This window comes from Antechinus flavipes, chromosome 2, assembly GCF_016432865.1.
Source record: "Antechinus flavipes isolate AdamAnt ecotype Samford, QLD, Australia chromosome 2, AdamAnt_v2, whole genome shotgun sequence".
Taxonomy (NCBI): domain Eukaryota; kingdom Metazoa; phylum Chordata; class Mammalia; order Dasyuromorphia; family Dasyuridae; genus Antechinus; species Antechinus flavipes.
In genome coordinates, this window is record NC_067399.1 from 132,839,310 (window position 1) to 132,862,389 (window position 23,080).

The following is a 23,080-nucleotide window of genomic DNA, read 5'->3' on the forward strand; positions in this document are numbered from 1 at the left end:
CTTGGCCACAGATTGAATAAGAGGGGTGACCAGTGAGGAGTCAAGAATAACACCTAACATTGTAAGCCTTAGTGACTAGGAGGATGATGGTAACTCTTTTTTTTTTTCCTGAGTCAATTGGGGTTAAGTAACTTGTCCAGGGTCCAATAGCTAGGAAGTATTAAGTGTCTGAGGTCAGATTTGAACTTAGGTCCTCCTGACTTCAAGGCTGGTGCTCTATCCACTGCGCTACCTAGCTGCCCCAATGGTAACTCTTAATAGTAATATGGAAGTTAGGAAAAGGGAAATAATTTGTTCAGTTTGAAGTATATTGAGCTTATAATATATATATGATGTTCAGTTTGAAATATCCAAAAGGCAATTGGAAATACGAGTCTCTATGTTAGCAGATAGGTTAGGGATGGATAAGTAGATCTGAGAATCATCAGCATTGAAATGATAATTAAGTTCCTGGAAGCTGATGAGATAACTAAGTAAAATAGCATAAAGGAGAGGAGAACCATGGACAGAGCCCTGTGGGACACTCATATTTATGTATTTGATTTTGATAATTATCCAGCAATTGAGAATGAGAAGGATTATCGGGTAGGAGTAAAAGGAAAGGAAGTTAGAGGTATCTATGGTAGATGACTTTCTCAGAGAGTTTTGTCACAAAAAGAAGAAATATGGGATAATAAGTAGGGATGGATGGATAAAATGAGAGTTTTGTTTTGTTCTGTTCTGAGAATGGGGTATATAGGTTTGCTTATTGGCAGTAGGAAAGCAGCTGATAAGGACAGACTGAAAATAAGTGAAAAAGTGGGTATGTTAGTGAAGGCAATTTTCTGAGAAAGAAGGGATGGAATGGGATTACTTGTGCAAGTATAGAGATATTTTCCTTGGCAAAGAGAAGGGTCACCTCATTGTGTGAAATAGGGTGAAGGAAGAGAGTAGCTGAAAACAGCTAATAGGATATGAGCTGAAATGGAGGGGAGAGGAGGAAAACTCTCAGAGAATCACTTTGGCTGCTTTGTAGAGAATGTATGGGGGAAGAGAGACTTGGAGAAGGGATATTATTTCATAACTCAGGGGAAAAGAGTTGAGACTAAGGTCATTAATGTAGTAGTGACTGTGGATAGAGAAATGTTAAGTATAAGACATTTGGTGGAGGTAGAAATGATAAAATTTGACAACCATTTGGATAGATGAGATGAGTGAAAGTGAGTAGGGGAGGGGAGGATGGTGCTGAGGCTATTAGTCTGGCTGTCTGTCATGATGGTTATATCTTTGACAGCAATAGGAAAGTCTGGAAGAATAGAAGGTTTGAGAGGAAGAGAACAAATTCTCTTTTGTATATTTTGAATATGAGATGCCTGAGCACTTCCAGTTAAGAGGTAGTGGGGTGATCATGACTTTCTTAAAAGACAGAGGGGGTCTGAATATAGAAGTTTGGGAATCATATGCAGAGATGATAATTGAACATCTGGGAGCTGAGGAGATCACCAAGTTTGATAGTGTAAGGAGAAAGGTTTACTTTGTGAGGAGCCTGCAAAATGAATTTCTTTTAATTTTTCTTGGATTTCTTGATTGTTGTTTGGTTAGTCCTCAGTGTTTGGCATTGCTGGAAGAAGGATATCTGAGCTATTCAGCTGGCACTCATTTTCCCATCTTGGGGACATCCTTTCACTGCTCTTTTAAGCAATGGACTTTTGTTGATAAATTGTTTTAGGTCCTTTAAGGCTTAAAGTGTATCTTTTGTCTTTACTTGAAAATGCTAATTTTGAAGTGATAGTTTATATTTAAAAAAATAAATCCTTTTGCCAAAGACTCTTTCTAGGTATACAGTTCTGACTTCTCTGAGTCAATGCTCTGAGCAGTAATGGAACTTTGATCCCTTATAAGCATTGAAAGATTACCAGACTCAAAACTCTATTATAAATTTTATTTAAAGATTAAGAGAAACCAACATCATATCAGAGCTTGTAGAAAATAACAGTACTCACTAATGATCAATTCTTCCACAAATCTGTATAGTTTCAGTTATTTACAGTATTATGCAGGGTAGGGTTTTAACAGGGAAAGCTCAAATCTTATCATTGGGCCTTCCTCCTTGGCTCATCTGGATAACTATGCATCATGGCTTCTTTTGCAGCTTAAACCTTTGACAGCTCTTGCAGATAATTCTGATTTCTATTTTTTTGTATGGTTCTTTCACCATCTACCTTCTTCCTACATTCTGTATCTCTTGTAGTTCTCCTTATAACTGATGGCAGTTCTATTTCTTAGGAAATGTGTTCTCCAGGTTCCCTACCTAAGTCTCTTTATGTTGGAGTTCAAAAAATGCTCTAAGATCTTCATTTCCAAAGCCTTTTCTCATATTATGTTTTCCAATTGTCTAGTATGCATAATACTAAAAGCAATTAGTGGTCAAATGGAAAATTGTTTAGTTCATCATACAAAAGGGACTTCTTCCTCTCTACCTAGTTTTCCACTTTTTCATTTATAATTAAATCAAATCTGTCATTGATTCCGGACAAAGTATGTCAATCTAACAGGCTACGTCTAATCTTTTTTCCTCCTTGTTATTTCCCATATTAGAATGTGAGCTCCTTAAGAGCAATGACAAGTATCACTTTGGTATTTTTATCCCCAGGACTTAGCACATAGTAGGTGCTTAATAAGTGGTTTTAATTAATTTTAACTTATCTTCATTTATATAAACTATTTAACTGAAAATTGATAATTATATTTTTCTGTATCTATATGTACCTAGCATCTTCTCAGTAAAAGATTCTTCTTTTTTGTAATTATTGGATTGGTCGCACAATCAATATAATAATGCTAACAAAAATCATATAATCATAATTTCAAATCAAAATATAATCATAAAATCAAATTATTTATTATTATTTTCTAGACACTATTTAATCAATGAAAGTATATATCAAAAGTTAAAAAAAAAGTCCCTTTCAGTTAGCTCACAGTCTAATGGGGAAGACAACATGGAAGCAAAAATGTATAAACAATATATTTGTGTGTGTGTGTGTGTGTGTATACATATATATATTACAAACATGATATATACATATATATACATACATATATATGCATATATATACATATATATATGTGTATGTATGTGTGTATGTGTGTGTGTATATATATATATACATATATATATATATGAAAGAAAGATTGGAAAAGCATAAAAGTCCATGAGGGGATTTTATGTTTGATCCTACAGAGACTGAGCATTGGTGTTAATGAATAGGCAGAATGACATGGTTAGGCCTCTGATTTAGGAAATCAATTTGATAGTCAAGTGGAAGATGGACTGGAGTGAGCAAACACTTGAGATAGGGAGAGTAAGCAGAAGGTTATTGCATTAATCCAGGTATGAGGTGATGAGGACCTGCATCAGGAAGATGGCACTGTCAGAGGAGAGAAGTAGATATATATGGAAAATATTAGGAAGGAAGAAATGATGACTTAGCAACTGATTGGATAAGGGAAGGGAGATGGTGAGTGAGGAGTCAAAGATGAATGCCTAGCTTGAGTCTAAGTGACTGAAAGAAGGGTGATACCTTCAACAGAGAGAGGGAAGTCAGAAAAATAGGATTTTTGTGAGAAATAAACTTATGGATGCCAGTGTAACATTCAGTTTGAAATATCCAATGAACTGTTGGAGCTGTGAGATTGTAAGGTCAGCAGAGAGATAAGGGCTTGATAGATAGTTTTGAGAATCATCAGCATAAAAATTATAATTAAATCCATGAGAAATGATGAGAACATCTAGTGAAATAATATAGGAGATGAGAAGAGGATTTTGGACAGAATCCTATAGGACCTCTATAGTTAGAAGGTAAAAGAGACTGAGGAGAGTTCACACAGGGAGGATAACTGCTAGGCAATAACGTCAAGAAAACTAAAAAGAGACTGAAAAGAAGAGGGTGCTCCTGGGTAGCACCAAAGGCCTGCATTTCTTTCTTGTCCAATGCTCTTTATACTTCAACACACTTTTGTTTCTTTAGAGATATGGTTTAGAGTTTGAAGTGACAGGTTCCCTCAGAACAGCAAGTTGAAAAGACATGAAATAAAAGATAAACTGGTTTCATCATAAGCTGACTAAAAAATGAAGGTGATTATATTAGGTTTACTTCAGTGATAATTAAAAGATATTTTTAACCATTATATCATTGCTCCAATGCCGTATTTCTTGTTTTTCTTTTTCCTGTTAGTTTTACAAGAGAGGTAAACTATGTAGGCCTAAAGCAAGTGAAGAATGTGATTTTAATGATTTTTGCAATGGAACATCTCACGAATGTGTACCTGATACTTTTGTACAGAATGGTGAAAGTTGCCGTAAGAAAACTGCCTTTTGTGTTAATGGACTATGTGCTAACATAAACGACCAGTGTAAGGCTATATTTGGATCAGGTAATATAGGTTTCTACTAAATTTAGGTTCTGAAGCCTGTATTCAGCATAATTTGATTATAGAAAAGGATTGACTTAACCTTCTGAAGAAAAATAGAATTCAGTAGGTTGAATGACTGTAAAAGCATATATTAAGCACTGTGTGCCAAGTACTTTGTTAAGCCCTGAGGATACAAATACAAAAGCAAAGACATCCCTGCCCTTAAGGAGCTTACATTTTTATAAGTAGAGACAATACACTTAGGGGAAAGCTAACCAAAGGAGGAGTACTTGATTCAAATTGTTAAGTTTTGTTTTTGTATTGACAACTGGAGCCTTGGGGGAATAGAAGGATCACATCTCATGAATGTTATATTCATTATGAATATGATGAATTCATAATAAGAACAGAGATGATTTGATCTTGGCTCTACACTTGATGTGTGAGGAGAATTGGAATGAATGTAGAATGTAGAAAGGTTAGGAGGGTGCTTGTTCCACAACAAAGTGGCTATCTAGGATATAGAAAACATTATTGGGTAGTAGAGAATGAATTGAAGCATGACTGAGGCCTACCAGAAATGGTGAGCCAAGTGAGAGTCACAGTCAGAAAAGCAAGGATCTAAAATGGTTAAGAATAAAACACCCCAAGATATATTTTTTGGTTTGAACAGCAACTGTTGAGAAGACGGCCAGTAGAGAATGAAGTGAAGCATGATTGGTCCACCTGACATAGTAGACCAGGTGAGGTTGTTGAGTTTGGGGAAAGGGGACCCCAGAAGTTTGGGATCCCAAACTGGTGTTGCAAGGTGTCTCAAAAGAATTTGCAGGCTTGAATCCATTTCCTAGTCAAGGGGCAAAGTTTATTTGTAATTATAATGCCATTACCAGTGGGCTAAGTTCCAAAAGAAATTAGCAAGGAATCTGAGTGAAGGGGATAGATTTATACCAAATTGGATCAGAACTTCATGTTATTTATTTGCTAATTTTATGGCTTTCAGATAGGTTTGAGGAGTGGTCTCAAGAAGTTGGTCATTACAGATTATCTATCTCTGACAGTCAGTAAAGTTTATAGGACTATTCTAATAAGGTCAAAAGATTTTGAAATCATCGACAGCTTGTTAGAAAATGGTCAGAGATCACTAATATATCTTGTCTAAAATCTAAGGGAAGAAATATTACCACATTTTAAAATTACTCTCTTAATTTAATTTAATTTAAAGCACTCTTAGGTCAAAATGGCTTCAGAGTCACTGGTATCTCCCCTACATCAAGGTCTTCACTAATCAGGTCATCTGGGCCAATCAGTAAAATTTGGGGAGCTTTCAAGCCTCCAGGGCACGATTTATGGTCTGAGTGGTAAAGCTACTGGTGAAATTGTGAAGAAATTGGTCAAGAAGCAGGGAAAGAAGTGAAACCTTGGTGGTGTTTGCCTGTAATAGTGGACCAAAGCATGGTTTACAGGCTGGACAGGTTTGAATAGAGCCAGTGATATGGGTGATATAGATACCAGATAGATGGTAGGTACCAAAAGTTAGGGTTTGATCACGTGAAGAATTCACAATGGCCATTCTTTTTGACAAAAGGTAGATTTAGGAGAATAGGTTACAAACAAAATAGGTTACAATAGACATCAGGAATAGTAAATATGAAATAAGAGTGGAAGGACATAGAGGAGTTTTTCCAGGAGAAAGGAAATACTCCATGATGTTGGGGCATGCCTTTAACTGGCAGGCTAAATCTGAAAGGGATCCTGAAAGATTTAGGTAGCTATAATGAGGAGAAGTGGGTCAGGTTCAAAATGGCTTCAGAGTTTGAGGTTCAAAAGAAGACCCCAAGAGATTGGGGTTGCAGACCAGGTCGTGAAAATTTGCAAGCTTGAACCCATCTCTAAGTCAAGGGGCCAAGTTTATTGTAACACCAATTGAAATGGGCTAAAATCCAAAAGAAATTAGCAAAGAATCCGGAGCAAGAAGATAAATTTATAGGAAGATAAGAGAGATCAGGTGCTTCATGTTATTGATATGCTAATTTTATGGTTTAGAGGTAGAATTCCCTATTAGGAAAAGCAAAAAAAGGGTTTATGATAATCTCGGAAGAAAGGACATCGCTCATCTGACAAGTTGTTTGTCAGCAAAAGGAGTGCCAAGCATAACTTCGAAACACAAGATCAGTTATTCTGAACACAGAAGCTCCCACTCCTCTCTGGCCTTTTTTCTCCCATTGTTTGGGGGAGTCTGAGCTTACTTTCTAATCTCAGAACTCTAACCCAGAAACAAAAGAATACAAGTCAATAATAATAAACTCTTAATGTAACTTTCCCTAGAGAACTGCTATAGATATAGATTTCAAATATAGATATAGAATTCAAAGCCATCATCACCTTTAAAAGAAGTACTTAAATGCTAATTGAGAATTGGTGGGGAATAAGAGAGGGCAACACCTATAACTTTTTAGCTTAAAAAAAATTTTTTTTTTGTTTTATTTGTTATTATAGTCACAAGTCACAATTAAAGTATAATTTAAGGCTATCTTCCCATGAAAGCATCTTCACTCAGTTAATTCCACACATCTAGGAGTTGATTCCCATCAGCAAGACATCACAAGGCATAGTGGGGTTAGGAGAGACCATGTGGCATGGGAGAGGGGTAAGGGGAAAGACACCATGAGACAGAGTGCAGGGCCAGACTGACCCAAAGGAGGGTAGCCAGGAAGCCATGTCCCAAAAGTACATTTAATAGGTAAAATTTAACATATGACTGGGGTTTTTTCACAGGGCATGGCAAGTGCAGCTGCCCAAGGCCCCTTTAGAGCGTGGACCTCGGGGTTTGACCTAACTTGGATTTCTGAATGGACAGTTTCCCCAGAAAGTAGGATCACAGAACCAAACTAATTTCTATTACTGTCTTCTCCCTGCCTGCCCTAGGGAATAATTTTTATCAATTCCTCTGCTAACTACATTGAAGCCCTCATCAGCAGGCATTGGGCAACAGAGACTCTGGGAAATCATGTAGATTCCACATTTTAGTGATTAGAAAGTGACTTGGAAACATCCAATAGGGAAAATGAGTGTGATTTGTTTCTTGGTGGCAAAAAAAGTCAGGAAACTCTTGTGCATGCAAATCCTCATCATTGCCAAAGGAAAAGCAGTGTTGCTTGTCCTTTCTATCTGCTCTTTCCATTACTCTTTTCTTAATGCTTTTTCTCTTTAAAGTTGGTCCTCTTGTCCAATTTGTCCTAATTTTACCTATAACAAATTATATTTTGTTTAGCACTTTATGATTTACAAAGTGTTTTCCTTATGATAGTCTTGTATTAGAGAGCTGACATCTCAACTTAAAATATTGCCTTTGATTTTATTCAGATAATTCTTCCTTTTTGTCTTTTTTTTTTGGTGACATTTTAACAGTTAATCCCTTATACTTAGCATATTTTTGTTTAGAATAAGATAGGATAATAAATGCTCTTTCTATATTTTTACAGAATTTGTATTTTATAATTTTATAATCTGTATTTTAGAGAAGGAAAAGTACTTAGATTTCAGTTCAGTTTAACAAGCATTTATTAGAAATCACTTAGCCTAATTTTTTAAACTTTAAAAGTCTTTGATGTGATCTGTGCTGTGGGTTTTGGTGCCAAATGATGTGATTTGAGAACCAAAATGATGTAGGTGATGTAGATACCAGATGATAGGAGGCACAAAAAATTTGGGGTTTGGTCATGTGATGAATCCACAATGGCAATTTTCTTTGGTAGATTTATTTAGGGGAAGGGTTACAGACAAAATGAAGGGATGCAATAGACACTGGGAATAGTAAATATGAAATAGAGTTGGGAGAGCATATAAAAAAGTTCCTGAAAGGGACATAGCACCCCAAAAGCATTAGCTAGCTATAAGGAGGAGAAGTGGAGTTGGGAAGCATAGTGGAGTTAGGGGAGATACCACAAGGTATGAAGGGAGGGGAAGGGGAAAGACACTAGAAGGCAGAATGCCTTAATAAGAGTAGAAGAACATAGAGGAGTTTTACCAGGAGAAAGGAAATACCCCATTATGTTAGGGCATGCCCTTAACTGGCAGGCTAAATCCTGAAAGGATTTTTTGGTTGAAAAAAACTTTTTTTTAATTCATGGAACAAAAAAAGAATTTCCACAATAAGATACAATACAATAAAAAAGTTGACTGCATATGTAACTGAAAATCTACTATGTACAAAATACTGTTCCTTCCAAATATACAACCAAGTTATCATGTACATTTTTTCCCTTGTTTTTTCTTCCCTCCTTCTCCCTCATTCTAGCTATGACTACCATTAGACACTAAAAGGCATATATATATATATGTAAAATTATTCTGTACATATTTCTATTTATCAGTTCTTTCTCTGGATGCAGATGGCATCTTTCTTATATGACCTTATATGACTATTTTTTTAATTTTAAAGCTTCTTATTTTTCAAAACAATTCTTCAACATTGGCCCTTGCAAAACCCTGTATTCCAATTTTTCCCTCCTTCACCCATGCTCTCCCCTAGATGAAAAGTTGTCCATATATGTTAAATATGGTAGAAATATATCTTAAATCCAATATATGCATATATATTTATGCAATTATCATGCCACACAAGAAAAAAAAAAGCAACGTAAAATGCAAGCAAGAATGAAAATGCTATGTTATGAACCACACTCAGTTCTCACAGTCCTCTCTCTGGGTGTAGGACAGCTCTCTTCATCACTGAACAATTGGAACTGGTTTGAATCATCTCATTATTGAAGAGAGTCATGTGTGACCTTTATTTTTAATGCATGTATTTATAATAGTGAAAATAACTTAGTCCTTGAAAATCTTTCTTTCCCCCTCTACTTAATAGTATTTTATTTTTTTCCAGTTTTCCAAAAGATAGTTTCCAACATTCCCTTGTTTTTTTTTTTTTTTTTGAGTTTCAAATTATTTCTCCCTTCTTTTCTTTCTTTCTCCTTCCCCAAACAGCAAATTATCTGGTATATAACCCCATCATTTACAAAGGAAGATCCTGAGGAAGTAATGTGCTAAAAAAAATGCTTGCTGATTGATTGATTGATTATTGATTAGTTTCTTCATCTTGTACAACTAAGCTGTGTGAAGCTTAATCCATAAAGGCATACAAGAAAATAACAGGCATGTGTTTGGAATGATTTCTAAAATTTTACTGTTATATTTATAACTACATATTAATTAATAAGCTTTTATTAAGTACCTAGTATAAACCTGATGTACTAGACTCTGAGGATTCAAATACATTGAATGAAACAGTAGAGGAAACAATTGCATAATTATGTATATAGTGTAGAAAGCTTAGGAATGAGGAGGCCACTAGCAGATTAGCAAAGATATCAGCATCAACAGTTTCAAACTTACAGTCAAAATAAGGTAAACAGTGGCACAAAATTCCAAGCATGACCAATTTATTAGTAAAGGGTCAATTTACCAATAAATGGGATTTCAGCTTTTTTAAGCAATAGAAAGGCTTTAAATGAGGGAGGCATCTCCCTTTTTTTAATTTTTGGAAAATATAGAATCAAGAACATCTGAATTTCTGAATGAAGTTTGTCTAATTAACCGTGATTTAGGTAGTAACAGGACAAAATCAATTAACTATAAATAGGATCAATTTTAAAAGGACACAGGATCCACTCTCATCATTTCAAATCTCAAATAAAAATGGATCCCTGTGGACCACATATTGACTTAGAAAATCGCAACTTAATATTATCCATTTTATATAGTGTTTCTATTTATTTTGTTAAGCATTTTACAATTAAATTTTAATCTGGTTCTCGGGATAGTTGGGAAGTTTTGTGGGCTGCAAATGACTGGGAAAGCTATAAGTTTGACACCTCTGATATAGATAGTAGTGTTTGAGCTATATCTTGAAAGAAGATTCTATGAGATAGAAGTGGAAGAGTATACATTTCAGGCATAGTACATGGGCAGTGGCAAGATATGGAAATGGGAGATGGATTAGCTTATATGAGGAACAGAGAAGATAAATTTGGTTGAATTATGGAATGCTGGAAGGAGAATAATATAGAATTAGGATTGCAAAATAGATTGAGCCAGGTTGCAAAAGGTTTTAAAAGCTTAAGTTTTATCCTGTAATAAGAATTGATTTTGTAAATGAGGGACATGGTCAAATATATGTGTAAGGAGAATCACTGTTGGCAGCAACATATGGAATGGAATGGATCAGAGAGTCGTGAGGCAAGTAGACCATTTAGGAGATAATTTAGGCAATTGCAGATGAGAGCCTAAATTAAGGTAGTAGGTGTGTGAGTAGAGAGAAGGGATCATATTGAAGAGATTCTGTGGAGTTAAAAATGGCAAGATTTGACAACTAATTGGATATGTAGAATAAGGAAGAGTGAGAAGTTAAGGATAAAGTTAAAGTTATAAACCCGGGAGCTTGGGAAATGATAGTTCTTCAGCAGAAATGCAGTTTGGAAGAGAGATAAATTTTGTTAAGGGGAACCTAATGGGTTTGATTTTGAATCTGTTATGTTTGAAATATCTCAGAGGACATCAGTGATATGGTATTAAAGCTCAAGAGGGATATGGGCTGAATATATGGCTTATGAGAGATGAGGCTCATAGAAGCTGATAAAAGTATAGAAAAGAAGAGAGAAAAGGACTCAGGACAGATCCTTGAGAACACTCTAGAGTTAAAGGATATGATATAGAGGTTGAACCAGGAAACTGAGGAGACATCAGGAAGAAGAGAATAAGAAGAATATCATTAAAACTCCGAGAGGAAAGACTATCCAGTAGGAAAGAGTGATCATTAGTATCAAATGTATCAAACAGGTCAAGAAGGATGAGAACTGAGAAAAGACCCTCAAATTTAGCAACTAAAAGATTATTGTTAATTTTGGAGAAAATCATTTTAGATGAATGATGGGTTTGGGAGCTAGATTACAAAGTTTTGAAAAATGAGTGAAAAAGGAAATGCCTATAGACAGATTTTTCTAGGAATTTGATCTGGACAAGAAAGGGCATTTAAAATTGTAGTCTGAGGGGTTGGTAGGGTCATATGAAGATTTTTAAGAGAATTGGACATGTTTGAAAACAGAAGGGAAGGAACCAGTAGAGTTTGAAAGGAAAACCAGAGAGAGTTTGAAGGAGAGAGAGAGAGAGAGAGAGAGAGAGAGAGAGAGAGAGAGAGAGAGAGAGAGAAAGAAAGGGATAATTGTGGGAATAGTGTGTTGAAGATGGGACAGAAGGAGAACAAGAGAATATATATTTATGTAAGTGGTGGTAATGCCACTTCATGGTCAGAGACTGTCCATGTCCCATTATTGTCAACTGTAGGATATCTTCTTATTGACTAAAGGAAGATATCCTATGGTTATGTTAAATTTCACTGTGTCTGAAATATCTCATCTTTCCCCCCCAAAATTAAATCACCTATTATTCCAATTTCTATCAATATATCCCTACCTTTTCCTTCCAGTCATAAGCTAAATCCTTCCTCACCTTCTTTCTTCTTCTTCACTTAGCATAGCCATTAAATGGCCAAGTCTTGGCATTCTATTCCATGATATATCTCTTATGTGTCCCTTCTCTCCATTTATACCACCTACTACCACTCTTAATTTGGGCCTTCATCACCTCCTTCTCTCTCTCTCTCTCTCTCTCTCTCTCTCTCTCTCTCTCTCTCTCTCTCTCTCTCTCCTTCTTATCTCCTTTTCCCCCTGAGACAATTGAGGTTAAGTGACTTACCCAGGGTCACACAGGTAGGAAGTGTTAAGTGTCTGAGATCAGATTTGAACTCAGGTCCTCCTGATTTCAAGGCTGGGGCTCTATCCACTGTATCATCTAGCTGCCCCATCACCTCCTACTCTCAATAATTATTGCAATAACTTTTCTGCTCCAGATAATTTTCCTCTCCGATCTTCCACATAGTTGCCAAAGTAGTATGTCTAAAGTATATAGGTCTGATCATATTACTTACTCAAAAAGTTACAGGGACATCCTATCATCTCTAGGATAAAATATAAAGCCCTTAATTTCCATAATTTGTGTTTTGAACTGCATTTCCCATACTTTTTATTCATTCGATTCTTCATATTCTAGGCTACTTTTTGGTTCTCCTTCACAGTGTTTCCTTTCTGATGACTTTTGTCCTGTCCTTCAAATGCAGAATATACTCCTTCCTCATCTCTTGTCTCTTAAAATCTCTAGTTGTCTAAGAAGTGTGAATTTCCTGATCCTCTTCCTCTCCACACCCCATATTACTCTCTATGTAATTTGTATATATTTTGTGCTTATTTACATGTTGTTTCCTTCTGTAGACTATACATTTTTTGAAGGTAAATACAGTTTCATTTTTATCTGTGTATCCCCAGGGCCTGTCACAGTGCTATGTACATAATAAGTGCTGCTTAAATGCTTATTGATTGGTTTTGTTTTTTAAAACTCTCAAGAGTTCACTGGACTAGGAGTGACCTAGGCTCTAGTCCCACTTCTGTTGTTCTAAATGTGTGACTATGAATAAATTATTTAACCTCCATAGGCCTTTGTTTCTTCATCTATAAAATTAAGTGTTTGGACTTAATGACCTCTAAAATCTTTATGGATCTGTGAAGTCTGTGGTTAAATTGGGTTCAGAATTTAAATCCGCCTTTCTCTTTTTATGTATACAGGTTCCAAAGGTGCTTCTTTTGCATGTTTTGAAGAAATGAATGGCAGAAATGATAGATTTGGAAACTGTGGTGTTAAAAAAAATTCATTTAAACCCTGTCCATTTGAGTAAGTCTTTAAAAACAATGAAAAGGTAGTATTAGTAAACTTGTATTCCCATCAGGTTGGACATCTTTCTCTGGGCCTCTGAGCCTTTGTTGATAAATAGTTATATTTGGTTAAAAGAGGATTGGTTTAAAGGGACTAAGAATTTGAACTGGGGAAAGACAAAGAGCACCTGACAGCTGTTTTGAAGACCTGTCATGTGGAAGAGGAATTATATTGGTTCTCTTATATCCCTGAGGGAAGAATCTGAAACAAGAACTAGAATTCATAAAGAGGCATATTTAATTAAACATAGCAGTTATTGCTACCTCAAAATGAATAGGTTTTCTTCAAAAGTGATGGAGTATTTCTCCTTTTAGATCTTCAGCACAGGTTGGCTGGCTACTTTATTAGTAGGATTAGTAAGGATTCTTTTTTGTGAATCTATTGGACAGTATGGGTGCTAAATCCCTTCCAATTTTCATAGTTTTTGGTTCTTTGAAAATGAAAGGATTGGACTAGATAACCTTTTACAATCCTTTCTATCTCTAATTTTGTAATCTATTGAGAAATACTTATTTTACTGAATAATGAAGACTATTGTCAGAATATCAATCATATGTAGGCAAATAAACCTAATGTACTCAATAAGTTGATATGTTATACTTAGTATTAACATGTTTTTAATTTTTTTCCTTTGGTATAATGTTCTAAATCAAAAAAATTGAAATATTTTCTGTTATCAGAGGCATCTTATTTGATTCCAAATACATGTGAATAAGTATCAAATGCTCTCAAATCAAGAATTGTTTATTTAGTACCCACTATATGCCAGATACTGTGCTAGCTATCAAAATATTTAACTGTCTTCTCCCTGTCTTGTGTTTGTAGGGATCTCTTGTGTGGAAAATTAGTTTGTACTTGGCCAAAGCGAACATTGTTCTTCAGAAGTGATGTATCTGTGATTTATACACGTGTTTATGATGATATATGTGTATCCCTTGCACACAGGATTCCAGTGCGACCAGGGCACCGAGATTTTACATTTGTAAATGATGGTTCTCCATGTGGTCCTAAAATGGTAACTAAATATCCGGAAACATTATTCAATTTTTCAATTATAATTCTAACATCATGCTATTTAATTAGGAAGTATAGTTGCGTCTTTTTAGATCTTAAGATTTTTCAGTGTTTGTACCCTAGCCATGTAAATCTTTAAGAATCATTAGAAAGTAGGAGCAGTACATGTGTAAAAGGAAATCCTTGGCAGCAGATCTGTGAATAAAGTAAATCTGTCAGTGCTAAAAATGTCAATACTAGAATCTGTCTGATCCCCATATTAATGCAATTTTCTATGACCCTGCCTGTAAATGAATCCCTCTCTCTCTCATCTACTTGGCACCAACATTGTGACTTAGCATTTTTAGGTAACTTTTTTTTTTTTGCTGAGACAATTGGGGTGAAGTGACTTGCCCAAGGTCACACAGCTAAGATGTGTCAAGTGTCTGAGGCTAGATTTGAACTTAGGTCCTCCAGACTTCAGAGCTAGTGCTCTATCCACCTGTGCCATCTAGCTGCCCCAATATTTAACTTTAATTTTAATTGTCTTTCTCTACCATCCTTTAACCTTTCCCTTACACATAAGCTTTTCCAGCATTAACTCAGATCATCTAATACTTTGGATTTGTATTTAAGTTTTCTACCTAATTCTGCCTCCCCCATCCTCCTCCCATAAGTAAGGCATAGATAAAGCTATTTTCAATTCACTCTAGGTCCCTTTCACTTGTAGCTGAATGTTAGAATCATAGACTTAAGACTAGAAGGGACTTCAGAAGTCCAGTTACTTCATTTTTAAACATAAGGAAACTGAGTTCAGAAGATTAAGTCATTTGCTTTAAATCATAGGTGAGGGAGCTAGGATTAGAACTGCTGTTTTCCTATTCCAAATCCAAATCTTATTCCTTGTCAACTAGGCCAAAGTTTCTTAAACTGTGGGTCACAACACCATATGGAGTCACATAACTGAATGTGGAGGTCATGAAAAATTCAGCAATAGTAGAAACTTTCCACATACAACTACCCAAAATTAATTCAAAATCAAATGCATAATGAATCTGAGGTATTTCTGGCAGCTTGCTTGTGTTGTTGCGTGACTTCACTATAACTTTGGTTCTGAACAAATATACAACATGTGTAATTTGTGCTGTCACAATAATATCTTTTTATTTTCAAATATATGCAAAGATAGTTTTCAGCATCTACCCTTACAAAACCTTGTGTTCCAAATTTTTTCTCTCTCCCTTTCCTTCACTCCCCTCCCCTAGATAGCAAGTAATCCAATATTTATTAAACATGTGCAATTCTTTTATACATATTTCCTCAATTAGGATTAAATTGTTTATTGAAAGAAATGCCATCCCCTTTCCCTGTCTTCTTCTTCCATTCCTTCTATAAACTTCTGTCTATATGTCTTTTGATCTCTCCTCCTTAACCATAACATTCAACAAGAGGGAAATAGCATCACAAAGTAAGAGGATCACTGACACAAAGACCTTTCTTGTAGTTTCCCTCTTGTTGAGATTGGATTAAGTTTCCCCAATAACTCAAGTATCCCAAGTGCAAAGTCTTTATATGTACAGAGGCCTCTGGAAATAATGGATCTTTTTTTGGATCTTAGTATAGATATGAATTATACTTGAGTTAGTGGAAATGGTCTACTGGTCTAGATGAGAATGAGTACCCATGAAGTAATACCTACTCACTCAAACTGAGTAGTTCACTAAGAAACCTTTATATTGAATGCCTTCAGCTTTTACTTTTTTTCTTTTGAAAGGTTGACTTTGCATATTATCTGTCTTATGTGGAATTGAGAGCATATTATCTTTAACTCTTGCTGTGTCCAAGTCTGTATTTAAAAATAGGAGGTAGAATTGAAAGCTTTCTAGATAAATAGAGAAACTTTGGGTGTAGAAATGCATTTGAAATTTTCAGTGAGTCTGCTACTTTCTACTAATTTAGAAATTCCCATTTCCTAGGACCTGTTCAACTGGATGTGGTAATAATGTAAGGGCTGAAACTCTTAGAAGGTGTGCTTGAATCAGACAACCGAGCACTTAAGGCTAATTACCTATTGGACAATGATTCTATTAGCATATATTTGGAAAAATGGGCCTTATCACTGTCGGTGTTGGCGCCATGTTTGGTGTATACAGATAATTGTAGGAAGAATTAGAGGGTAGTGTAAGACAAGCCAGACTCACTTTGTGGCAGGAAGAAGGAGAGAAGTTGGTGGTGAGCCTTGTGGCAGTTTGTCCATCTCCTTTACTTTTCCCCGTAAAGACCAAGGACTTTTACTTATCCTGACTCTGGCTGTTCTTGAGGGCTCCAGGGAGCTAGCTCGGACTTTACATGGTAATATCTTTATTTATTTGATATTTTCATTTATTCCCATGATAACTCCAAACACATGAAATCAAGCTAGTTGCTCCTAATTTATCTGACACTGCAGGGAGATCTTTTTCCTGTTCTACTTATTCTAGTCACAGTAATCAAGACAATAAATGCTATAGTTACTTCCAGAAAGACATGTCAGTTGACTCTTCTTTGGATTAGTTTATCATCCTTGTGACTCAAGTTCATAGATCATTGATTTAGAGCTAGAAGGGATCTTTCAGTGGCTAACTAGTACAACTCTAATATCCTTTTAGATGAGAAAGATGATACTCAAAGAAGTTGATCAAAGTCAGTTCCCAGAATAAAACTCTATGGTCATTTATTCCATGTATTTGTTTTCTCTCTTTTAGAATATATACTACTTTCCATTTTCTTGTACATAAACTTTTTAAAAAATTTTCTTATTTTTTCCAATATGATTTTATTTTTCCAAATACATGCAAAGATAGTTTTCAACATTTCACCTTTGTAAAACCTTGTGTTTCAATTTTTTTCCTCTCTCTCTCATTTCTCCTCTCCTCAGGACAGCAAATCATTGGTTAAACTTAAGAAATGATTTTCATTAATTCTGCTGCAAATGAATGTGACCCATTAAGGGAGATGCTATATTAAGCTAGGAACCCTTTTAAACTATCAACATTTATTTTTATAAGATTTTGAGTTCCAAATTTTCTTTCTTTCCTCCCTTCCTTCTTTACTTTCCTCTTCCCAAGACAGCAAGCAATCTGATATAGGTTATACATATACAATAATTGAAAACATATTTTCATATTAATTATGTTTTAAAAAGAAAATCTGAACAAAAGGGGAAAACCACAAGAAAGAAAAAATAAACAAATAAAAAAAGTGAAAATATAGTATGCTTTGATATACATTCAGTCTCCATAGTTCTCTCTCTGGATGCAGATGGCATTTTCCATCCCAAGTCTATTGGAATTGTATTGTTTGATCATCACTTAATCTTGCTGTTACCTATATACAATGTTCTTGTGGTTCACTCAGCATCAGTTCATGTAAGTCTTTCTGAAAACAGCCAATTTGTCATTAATTTTTCTTTCTTTTTGACATTTTAAAATTGTTATTTATTTATTTTAAATTTTCTTTTTAAATTTTGAGCTTCAAATTTTCTCCCTTCTCACCTGCTGAGAAGGCAAGCAATGATCAAATATGCATGTGAAATCATGTAAAACATTTTCATATCAATCATATTTCTAAGAAAAGCAAGAAAAATAAATTGAGAAAAGTATACTTCAATTTGCACTACATCAGTTCTCTCCCTAGAAGTGAATAGCATTTTTTTTTCATTATGAGTCTTTTGGAATTGAATTGGATCATTACATTGACCATAATCACCATCATGACCATCTTTTTATTGAATTGAAATATGCCTCCATGAAATTTTCAGTCTTTGATCTTAGTTCTGTCTTTTGGGGCCAAGAGAAAAAATCTAGTCCTGATGCACCATAATCTTCAAATATTTGCAGCTATGATATTGTAATCTCTTCTAAATTTTGTCCACGAAAGATCCCTTAGTTAATCTTCATAAAACATAGTTTTGAGATTTCTAACTTATTATTTATGCCCTCTTCCAGACTTGTTCCATCTTTTCAATATTCCCCTAAAATATAATCTTTACAAATGAAAACCATGGATCAGAAGAGAGAATATAAGGACCTCTTTTTTTGTGGATATTTTACTTCCATTGTTGCAATTAAGATCATGTTAGCTTTTTTGGCTATCACATTATCTTGAGTTTATACTCAAGATTCCCGTATTACTTAATGTGATCTATTGTCTAGCAATATTTCTGTCTGCTTCTGCTTGGTGGCAGCTATTTGCCTGATTTATGAGTAAGGAGCTAGAAGGCAATGAATTTTAAAATTTTATATTGGGATTGTGGGTTTTATTGGTGGCAAGGTTATGTTCTAATGATGATGTTATGAAATAATAATGGTTTGGATTAGTGTGATGTTGGAGATGCCTGTATAGATCCTTACCATTATTTTTTTTTTTTTTAGGTGTGTTCACACTTTACTTGTAGAGAATCTCGTTTTTTGATGCAAGAAAGTTGTAATGCTACTGAAAAATGTCATGGAAAAGGAGTGAGTAACAGATTAACAGTAATTATTATTTAAAGTAGCATGCTTTGGCCAGCTGCTGTTGTTGTTGTTGGTTTTTTTTTAGTTTTTACAAAGAAATATTTACCTTTAAGATATAACCACAAATATATGAACTTAACTCCTCCAATTTGTGGGAGGCATAACTTTCTCCTTCCTCCCTCCTCCCAAACACCACATTAGTCTCTGGAGAAGGAAAGGGAATCAGGTTCAGCTTGGCTCAAATCCTGCTCAGTTCTAGTTCCAAGTCACAAAACTCCTTTTGGGACTGAGCTTTTCTGGGCTTCTCTGCCAGGCAGGCTGACTTCAGCAATATGTCTGCTATCCTATCTCTTTCAAGTTTGGTGTGGCTTGGGCTCCTGAATTTTGTGTGTTTGGTAAAGATCACTGTCTTTTTCCTCTAGCTGAAGATAGAGGCACAGAAGAAACACAAAATGTACCTAGGTCCATTTCTTGGAAATGAGTAAAAAAAGGGACAGCTTACTAATAATTTACTTACTAATACTTTCCATTAAAAAGAATGAATTGGCAAAGGACAAAGAACCCAAGTTTAGAAACTTACCATGGGAATAGAGAAGATAAGACTATGGTTCATCTTCAGAGGAAGATACAGAAATAAAAAAAGGTTCTATTCCAAAGACTCAATGTTAAATGCTACTTGCCTGCAAGGCAAGTTAAGGAACAGAATTAAAAGTAGAAAAGTTAGGAATAATGTGTGTATATATCTATATCCATATCCATATGTGCATGTGTGTCTCTTCTCAATCTTTTTAGATCAATTCTTTTTTTTTGGAAGACAACAACAGCTTTACCTCGTCTTTTAATAATTTCTGCTGCTTAAATTTGCTTTAAGGCATTATTTTATCTTGTTTGTGGGAGAATTTTGGAGAATCTGGTATTTTCCATTTTATTCCACCTATCTTTTTTCATTGATAATTTGCTTCACTTTTGCAATGTACATCTTTTTGATTTGCATCTTGAGTTTCTTTGGTATTCAGAACACAATAATTTCATTTCTTTATGCAGTTTTTGCCTACTATTTCTGTTGTGAAGGCCACAAATTATTATTTCACTATTCTTATTTCTCTCCTGAGTCATTTATTTGGGAACATAGTTCTCTGGTTCCATATTTTCTTGGTAATCTACAAAATCCTTTGTCGCTTTAAGTGATGATTTATTTTCCTTTATTATGCAGTATTTATTGAAATGTTTAGATTCATTTGATTATCTCTTTTCTTTTATTTTCTTCGCTGTTGGTTTTTCTTGGAGTCTCCAGCACTTCTTGGTGAGTTTCCTTCTTGTTGAAATCTTTTGTAATTTTAATTACTTGTTCTTATATTTCCCTATCACTTAATTTCTTTCTCTTTTCCCTTTGTTGATGGATCCCCAGGGCTGATCCTTAAAGTTTCTCAGCTTTATCCCATAATGGGGCATTCACTTTTCACCAGTCTTTATCCTTTCTTGGAAGACAGAACTATCCCTTGTTAGATGCTAGTTTTCTTCTTGCCTGGTGGAGCCTCCCTAAAATTCACTCCTCCCACTAGTTTTTAAGTTCTTTTGATGAGCATTTCTATTGCACAGCTCATTGCTGCTCTAGGCAGAACATGCTTCTGCTTTCCTATAGTACAACCATCTCTACAGAAGAGTTGGTATGTATACAAGGTTAAGGTTGTGTTTTGTTGCAAATGTCAAAGAAAGGTGGTATTTTCCCTTAATAAGAATTAAAAGAATTAGAAGTCTTGAGGGTATTAAGACAATGAATATTTGCAACATAGAGATTTACCTAATATGTTTATGCAAAGTAAGCACTTGGAAGTATCAGTACTAGTTGAATATATTTGATCAGAGATTTGAAATTAAAAGAGGTGAATAGTTTTCCATTTTTGATGCCCTCCTTTTATATACTAAGACCTTGCTTGATCATAATTTTAAAAAATGAGGTTAATTTAAAAATTTAAGAATTGCTTTATGTTTCAGGATTACTAACTGTGATGAATAATATAACATCTTTTTCAAAAGCCATTTTAATATAATAACCAATTGTACTAATTTATTTCTTTTTTAGCGTTGCAATAATTTCAACTCCTGTCATTGTAATACTCATTACTCACCTCCAGATTGCAAGAGAATGGCTTTCTTGTCAGGAGGAAGTTATGAAGATGGGCATTTAGCAAGGCCTGGTTAGTATCTAAAATACAATTTATGAATCAGATGTTTATATGTAGTGATAAACTTAAAAGTTCTGGCACATAAAACTAAAATGTTTATATACTGGCAATACCCACTTGTCATAGACTCCGATTATCTGAGGGACTAGTAGGGGACAGAAAAAGATCACAAAGATCTTTTTTTTTTTTTTTTTTGCTGAGGTAATTGTAGTTAAGTGACTTGCCCACGATCACAGTAGTTAGGAAGTATTAAGTGTCTGAGGCCAGGTTTGAACTCAGGTCCTCCTGACTTCAGGGCTGGTTCTCTATCCACTGGGCCACCTAGTTATCCCTATCTTGAATTCAAATGTCAGGGTGACTTATTATACCTTTGTCACTTTGGACAAATCTATACCTTTTTTTCCTCATTTTTAATGGGGATAACATCTACATTATTTTTCTCGTAGAGTTGTTGTAAGTAAACATCAAATAAGATACTATCTAAAAACACTGTGTAAATCATAATACATTACGTAAAACATCAGATATATTCTTAGCAATTCTATAAGATTATACATTTTATGCCATTCTGCACTGGTAGAGCAACTATTTTCTTAATTGTGATCTCTTATAGGAATGAAATCATGGGCCTATCAAGATCACAAATTCTACTCAGATGCCTTCTTGTGCTAGAAACTTAGTTTGAATTCTTAGAGATTATTTCAGGAAAACAAGCTCTGGTGCATTCTGCTATAATCTATAGGAGCATAGAGGCTATCCAGTGATATCAACTATCTCAGAAAGATAAAGGACCAAATGACTTAAGTAGAGAAAGAGTTCATTTAGGCATCTAGGTAGCTCAACAAACATAGTGTTAGCCCTGGAGACAGGAAGATCTAAGTTTAAATCCAGCCTCAGACAATTACTAGCTAGCAGTGTGATATTTGGCAGGTCTCATCTCCTGTTTGTCTAAAAAGGTCCCTCTTGGATAACTGCCTTAATATGGCTGAAGGGCTTACATAGATCAGTGAAACTAAGCTATGCTATGCAGGGTTATTTAAGACAGTTTTTGGTGCAGAGCTCTGATCACCTGCCTCCCAAACCCAGGTTGCTAAAAAAAAAAAAAAAAAAAAAAACATGGGAAAAACAGTCCAGAGTAAGACATGACTGAACAACTGAACAGTAATAGAGAAAAGCTAATCAATACAATATTGATCACTAAGTAATGAATATTTAGATCATGGAAACCTATGAAACACATTAAAAAGAAAAAAAAAAAACTCAGTCCTGTGATGACTCCTCCCATTCTCTTTCCATAGTGTTGATGAGAAAGTAGAAGGACAAAAAGAGAATAGGTAATACAAAGAATTAGAGCATTCTTATTCCACCAGCAAACATTAAGTCAACAGATGGTATTGATATTTGAACAATATTTGTTCAAAAATCAATTAGTTTTTATATTACTAGAGAAACTGATCACTAGAAAAAAGTTACAGTGAAGTAGAGGAATGACTTTCAGGTTCCTCTTGGGAAGATGAATACAGAAGTTGGTAGAGTAGTTTTTATCATGTGCCAAAGGACAAGAAAGATTGTCCCTTAGAAGACTGGTTACTTTGTCTTGTTGCATCCTCAAGATGGGTATAAGCAAATAGACCACTCTTAAAATAATTGCTTTTTATATACCAACATCTTTTCTAAAGAAATTTTATAAGCAATTTGAAAAGAATATAAATGAAATGTGAGCTGCTTGAGGGTTTACCTTTTTTGTATTTTGCATTTCCAGTCCTTAAACACTACCTTACATAAAATATGTATTTGTTAAGTTGAATATCCCTCAAACTCTCAACATTTACTTTAATATCTAACTTATATTGAGAAGATGGACACAGAGAGAACTGCAAAAACTATGCAGGAAATACAGTTTAGGATTAAGAATTGGAATATTCCAAAGCTTTGTAGACTACTAATAAGCCATACTCATTATGAATATTTTCTTCATGAAGAGCATGAAGTCATTGAATATGGTGAATCTGTCAACAGTTATCTGCAGAGTGTTCATTGTGTTTCATAAAGTATACTAGAAGCTGGAAGAAGAGCAAAAACACTATTCCTGTCCCCAAAGACCTCACATTCTAAAGGAGGTGACTAACTAAAACTATCTGCCTACAAATTAGAAGGAAATTTCAGAGTTAAGGGTCTTGCAGAGGGAAT

At 34.8% G+C, this 23,080-nt stretch overlaps 1 protein-coding gene across 1 annotated transcript in view; it reads left to right on the forward strand.

Moving 5' to 3' along the window:
* LOC127548250 (disintegrin and metalloproteinase domain-containing protein 18-like) overlaps positions 1-23,080 on the forward strand; it is a 95,286-nt gene that overhangs the window by 41,571 nt on the left and 30,635 nt on the right. Inside the window, exons 14-18 of the mRNA XM_051975560.1 lie at positions 4,218-4,416; positions 13,071-13,176; positions 14,044-14,233; positions 18,624-18,707; positions 20,788-20,902. Coding sequence (XP_051831520.1) covers positions 4,218-4,416; positions 13,071-13,176; positions 14,044-14,233; positions 18,624-18,707; positions 20,788-20,902 — 694 coding nt within the window. The remainder of the gene's footprint in view (positions 1-4,217; positions 4,417-13,070; positions 13,177-14,043; positions 14,234-18,623; positions 18,708-20,787; positions 20,903-23,080) is intronic.